The sequence below is a fragment of the Mastomys coucha genome, unplaced genomic scaffold (assembly GCF_008632895.1).
Source record: "Mastomys coucha isolate ucsf_1 unplaced genomic scaffold, UCSF_Mcou_1 pScaffold12, whole genome shotgun sequence".
Taxonomy (NCBI): Eukaryota; Metazoa; Chordata; class Mammalia; order Rodentia; family Muridae; genus Mastomys; species Mastomys coucha.
Genome location: NW_022196894.1, coordinates 89,869,427 through 89,875,833, shown reverse-complemented (window position 1 = coordinate 89,875,833; position 6,407 = coordinate 89,869,427). Strand labels below are relative to the sequence as shown.

At 47.3% G+C, this 6,407-nt stretch overlaps 1 protein-coding gene across 1 annotated transcript in view; it reads right to left on the bottom strand.

Moving 5' to 3' along the window:
• Positions 1 to 2,790: 2,790 nt before the first annotated feature.
• The window catches only part of Mrps6 (mitochondrial ribosomal protein S6), a 63,250-nt gene continuing 59,633 nt past the window's right edge, over positions 2,791 to 6,407 (bottom strand). Inside the window, exon 4 of the mRNA XM_031360593.1 lies at positions 2,791 to 3,273. Within this exon, the coding sequence (XP_031216453.1) occupies positions 3,081 to 3,273 (193 nt within the window). The 3' untranslated portion in view covers positions 2,791 to 3,080. The remainder of the gene's footprint in view (positions 3,274 to 6,407) is intronic.

Here is a 6,407-nt window from a genome sequence, read left to right as displayed (position 1 = left end):
CCCGTGGCTTCAGACTTGGGGATTGGGCAATGGGGCTCTCACTCCCAGATCCTCCCCGTGGCTTCAGATGAGTGGCTTTTGTCTGAACCTCAGGCTTGTGTGCAGCACTTGAAGACTGGCTTCACCAATTCTGAGGAGGGTAAAAGAACAATGTTCACTCTAACCTCTGGCTGGCCACATGGACCTCAGATGGGCAGAGTCAATGCCGAACTAACTCTTACACACTCAGCTAGACCCCAAAGAGCAAACATGACTAAGGCCTGAAGCACCCCCATGTGGATCACCACAGACCTCTGTTGATGTTTCACCAAGGGCTTGCTAAAACAACCGTTAACTTGGAGGTGTGTTGAGGACATCTCCCCAAAGGCTTGTCTCAGAGAAATCTTGGGCCTCTGATTTGTAGCTACCATATACCTCCCACCTCTGTAGGAATAGCTCATGCCCTGGCTCTCCACAGGACTGAGCTACAGTCAGTATCCATGGACCACTGGCAAAGCATTGCTATTACAGGACCTGAGGCCGCCTCTCAGAAGATGTAGGAGAAAGCAGAACTTTGGACACTGGAAAGTTGAGGCCAAGAGGCAAAGTGTCACATATATTAGCCCACCCAGCCTCTTGACCTTAACTGTCTCTGGATCTGCTGAGCCTGAGACTCATGGGTTATGAAGGGTAGTTGGGCTGAGTCAAGATTATCAGTGAAGATGACCATGTCCAAAGTATACCAGACATTCAAGATTGCAAATCTAAGAAAATGTCCTTTTTGAGGATGTGAATCCACGGGAGCTCTGGCCTTAAGAAGCTCTTAGCCTTCTGCAGCTCAGCTTCCACCACCCATCTCTTCAAGTTTTCTTCTCAGACTTCTCCGGACTTCCATATCTAGCTCCCTTGACATCTTACCATGCCCCTCCCCGCCCAGTTCTCTTCTGGCACGTGGGCCTTGGGTCTCTGCTGGCAGGCATGCGCTCGCCCTTTGGGCCTTACTTTCTCACACCCTGTGCCAGCCACCTTGCGGACGACTGTCAGCTCCGAGGAGGGCCCTCGCACTTGCTTGCCGTGCTTAAGCCTCTCGTGCACCACTGTTCATTAAAGCAGCAGAGAACTCCTCAGGCCGCCACCAGCCAAGGGAGGGGACACGTACCTGACAGAAAACACACAACCTGGAAATCACTGGCATGTGCTCAAACCCAGACGTGCAATGGGCCCACTGTACAGCATTACTCAGGACAGAGGGACAGTGACTTCATTTTTAAGCATCCTCAGGCAGTGGTGACTCCTGCCTTTAATCCCAGCACTTGGGAGGCAGAGGCAGATGTATTTCTGAGTTCAAGGCCAGCCTGGTCTACAGAGTGAGTTCCAGGACAGCCAGAGCTACACAGAGAAACCTTGTCTCAAAACAAAACAAAACAAAACAAGACTCAGGAAAACACATTTTAAAGCACCCAAACAGGAAGTAGCACGCACAGCTGCTCTATTTAGCCAGCCTCCTGCCTAACGCTCTAACCATGCCACGGGGCTCTGAATACTTGCCTACCTATGAATGCCCAATGGTGTCCTCTGAGGGTTGAGGAGGAGCAGCAGTGCCATGCTTGGGCCATGAGAACAGATGCTAACCCTCAGCAACAATAATGTCAACATCAGTGCTGCAAGGTAGACCAAAACCAAAGAATCCCAGCTACCATGTGGGTTCCAGGTCAAATCCATGTCAAGCCTCTTCATCCAAAAGCATGAGTAACAATGCTCGATTCAAAGGCCTGAAAAGATTAGGCGAGGTCTGTACACATGTGCACATGGCCTGCAACATGGATTTCATAAACTGAGGATGGTGACACCCAAGGAAAGGTACATGGAATGCAAGCTGTTGGGTGGATAAATGTGAGGTCTTGTGAGCCCTGCCAACAGCTGCAGTCTTAGGAAATTCAAACTAACAGGAAGTTGTATATTTCTCCAGCTAATCTCTACTCCATCACTTTTATTTCTAGTCATGGATTCTGGTCTATTGCTTTTTTAAAAAATTGTCTTATTTTTATTTTGTGTGTCTGGGTGAATGTGAGAGGCAATGTCAACATCAGTGCTGCAATGTGCCTGAACGTGCCTGTGCACCACAATGAGGCCAGAAGAAGGCACCGAACCAGAAGAGGGACTAGAGTTTCAGATGGTTGTGAGCTGTCACTCGAGGTGCTGGGAATTGGATCTGGGTCCTCTGGAAGAGCAGCCAGTGCTCGTAATCTCTGAGTCATCTCTCCAGCCCTGATCTGCTGCTCTTCAGAAAAAGTTTTTATGATTTTTGCTTGGAAGAAGTTGAAGCAGGTGCGATCTGGACTCCCATGAACATGGGCAGTAACAAACTAACAGTCCATGCAGAGACAGGAAACTCTACAAAGGAAGCCCTGGCTGAGCTCTTGGTTTCGCACACAGGTCTGTGTCCCGTGTCCTTCCTCACTTGCAGCTCTGTTAGCCCTAAGCGGGGACCATCTGAGAAGTCTGGTAGTCCCTTTCACCAGCTCCAGGGACCCTGTGGGTGAGAGATTACTATTACTCTACACTAATCCTCCCTGGACTGTTATTCCAGAGCAAAGCCTAGTGGACAGGAGGTAGAAGCCAGTGACGACACAATGCGCAGGTCCAACAGCCCCAACACTCATGGCCCTCCTCGAAGATCACTGCCACATGGACAGAGCAAGTCCAGCAACACTCATCCAGATCCCAAACTTGAGGGGTGTCACAGCACAACTGAAGCTGTCAGTTTTGAGGGTACACTGTGCTGGGGGAAGGGGAAAAACAGTACAGCAGTCAGTGTGGACAAAGCCATGTTTATTACTCTGTTGTGTTCCATATAGGCTTGCAGGACAATCAAGTGTGAATGACAAACATGGAAGCGCTGCAGTGGCCGCAGACACCCACCCCCGACAAAGTACATAGCGAGTGAGGATGGAATGTCCACGGAGACTGCAGGCCGGGGCTTGGCCAGCAGCTCCCACCTCCTGCAGCAAAACCATCATAGCTAAAGCATCCTAGACAATAACCTATCAGCACCACTGTGCACTTAGAATTAAACAGAAGGCCAAATCTGCCGAGTCTTCTCACTTCTTTCTCCTCTTTGTTGAATACAGTTTTTCTTCAAGTGGGACCGGGACTATGCCGCCACACTCTTTTACTTCCTGGGTCAGAGGGTGTTTCACAATATTTGGTCTAAGCACATCAATGTCTCGCGCCAAGTGTTCCAATATGTTTTCCACAGCACTTGTTGGGGCATAGAAGTCCACCAAGAAGTACCTGCAACAAGACAGAAAGGGTGAGCTCCTGCATCTGAAGGATGGCACAGCTGTTCTGCTCAGTGCCGTGACCTCGACTCTCCCAGAGATCACTGCTCACACACTCACACTCAGCTGCAAGTGCAGTGGGCACACCCAGGCTCCTGCCAGACTGCACCTATCATCACACCCCTGTAAAAATTAGTCGGAATCATGTTCACAGCAGCCAGAGGGCTGTGACACCAGGCGCAGCAGGAGATGACACATAAGTTGTGAGATTGTGTATGTAGAATTTTCTATCCTATCAACAAGAACGGATTTTATATCATCTGCTGATTCTTCTTGTGGAAACGTTTATTAGATGGTCTTCTAATTTCCCAAGGGCTTTACTAGTTACATGGTAGACCTGAGAGACAGTCGGGCCATCAGCCAGCAAGGAAAAGGACAAAGAGAAGAGACCCACCTGGAGCTCTCCTGTAGGAACAAGAACTGACAGTCGGTGTAACATTAACTATTCATGTCAGCCTGATGCCAAATGGTGTGACAGACAGCGTGTGGCAAAACCATATCAACATGAGGACTGTCCACTGCCCACCCCTGCTGTCCACACTCAAAAGCAGTCAAGTGTAGCAGTGCGCACCAGCATTCAAGACGCAAAGGTAGGGCATCCCTTCAAGCCAAAGCCAGCTGGCCTCTCCAGTGACTTACACAGCCAGCTATGGCTATGTAGAGAGATCATACACAGAAATCCAGAGGCCAGGGGCAGAGGTTAGGCCTCCATGCACTGCTTGATCTGGCAGTGTGGTTAGAGATTGTGAGCGGGGCACTCCAAGGCCTGGCCATGTTCTAGCTGGCTGACATCCTTCTTTACAGCCGTGCAGTCAGTCCCACCAATGTTCCCCTTGGGGCTCACCCCTACTTCTCACATCTGTGGTCTTCTTGGGGCCCCCTGAGCACCTCCTGCAGAGCAGCCTCAGTCCCCCACTGCCCTGCTCTGACCGAGGACCGTTTCACCACTAGCATGTGGACGTGTGTTTGCCGTCCACCTCACTCCTCCCTGGCGGCTAGCCTCTGCCGCACGGTGCAGGAAGGTGCTCGATGTCGGGGCGTGTGTAAAGGCTTATGACCTGTAAACAACTCCAGCCATCGCACTCCTGTAAACAACCTAATGGAACTCTCTGGGGCACCAACAACAGATAAACAGAAAAGGTGCAAACACTGAGATGATAGCACTGAAGAAAAGAAACAAGGAGGAGAGGAAGGCAGAGAAGAGGGAAGGGGAGGCGACTGTGAACAAAAAACATGTGCATATCTGAAAATGTCACAATGAAACCCATAATCAGTTGTAATTAATACATGTGATAAAGCATTTTAAAACAAACTTAAACAGAAGATCAGATAAGAGTCAAATTCCTTGGGGGAAAAAAAAAACTATTTCTAGAAGAAGTAGATCCCCGCCATAGTCCTGTATCCATGAGAGGTTAACCTGCGGCTACAAACATCTCCACAGAGCCTAGAAGGATTCATTGGTGAATTATACTAAATGTTGAAGGAGAAACACCCAACTCTAACACAAACTCAGGAAAAGTTGGAAAACACATTTCAACTTTTTTATGGGGCTAATATCACCTTATAACAAAACCAAATGCAAATACCACAGGGGACAAAAGAGAGGAAGGTGGAGGACGGTCCATCAACAATCCACAAACCGGGCGGTAGTGGTGCACGCCTTTAATCCCAGCACTTGGGAGGCAGAGGCAGGCGGATTTCTGAGTTCGAGGCCAGCCTGGTTTTTACAGAGTGAGTTCCAGGACAGCCAGGACTACGCAGAGAAACCCTGTCTCGAAAAAACAAAGAAAGAAAGAAAAAAAAAAAACAATCCAGAAACTGAGCACAGTGATACATAAGGAGAATGTTACCACATCCAAGTACAGTGTATCCCAAGAATGCAACCCTGATTAATATTAGAAAACAACCAGCCAAAAGAGCTCACTGCACTGACGGCCAAGGAGAAAAGTATTATATAACCATAAAGGTAAGAAGTTAATGAAATCTCATGGCAATTCCTGAGAAAAAGCTCCAAGAAACTATGCATAGAGAGAACTTCCTAAAAATCCTACAACTAGCATTTTACCAAGTTGGATATCCCCACCCCCAAACAAAGAAGATGTCCCTCTTTAACACTGTACTGGAGATGCCTGACAGAGCAATAAGGCACGAAAAGTCAACAGGAAGCATCAGACTGAGGATACTCCTGCCTCAGCACAGTGAACATTTTATCTAAGGCCTGAAGACTTGGATTCTTTTTTGCCTTTAAAGCCTGTACCCCTTGCTTTAAACTTATTGAATATTGCCCATGTTTGTTTATATATATATATATATATATATATATATATATATATATATATATACACATACATACACACACACACATACACACACACACACTATGGCATCTATTCCCAATGCAAAGTTTTCTTATTCTAAATAAAGATTATAACAGAGAACCTTTCTATTATTTAGACTGATAACAGGTAAGAATTTTTCAATAATTTAGATGTCCATTCTCTTCAATCTGACTCACAATTTCAATAACTCAAATAAAAGACCAACAAACTTAATTTTTAAGTTCAAATAGAAATACCAAGAATGTATAACAGCCAAACATCTGTGATAGAGAATAAAGCTGAACCACAAATATTACCTCTTCTCAAGACTTAAAAAGCAACAGTGGTGCAGACAGCGTGACCACACAGACCCATGCAGACAGTATGACTACAGAGACCCATGCAGACAGTGTGACTACAGATCCATGCAGACATTGTGAATACAGACCCATGCAGACATTGTGACTACAGACCCATGCAGACAGCATGACCACACAGACCCATGCAGACAGTATGACTACAGAGACCCATGCAGACAGTGTGACTACAGACCCATGCAGACATTGTGACTACAGACCCATGCAGACAGTATGACCACATAGACCCATGCAGAGTGAGCAATCACACAGACCCATGCAGACAGCATGACTACAGAGACCCATGCAGACAGTGTGACTACAGACCCATGCAGACAGTGTGACTACAGATCCATGCAGACATTGTGACTACAGACCCATGCAGACATTGTGACTACAGACCCATGCAGACA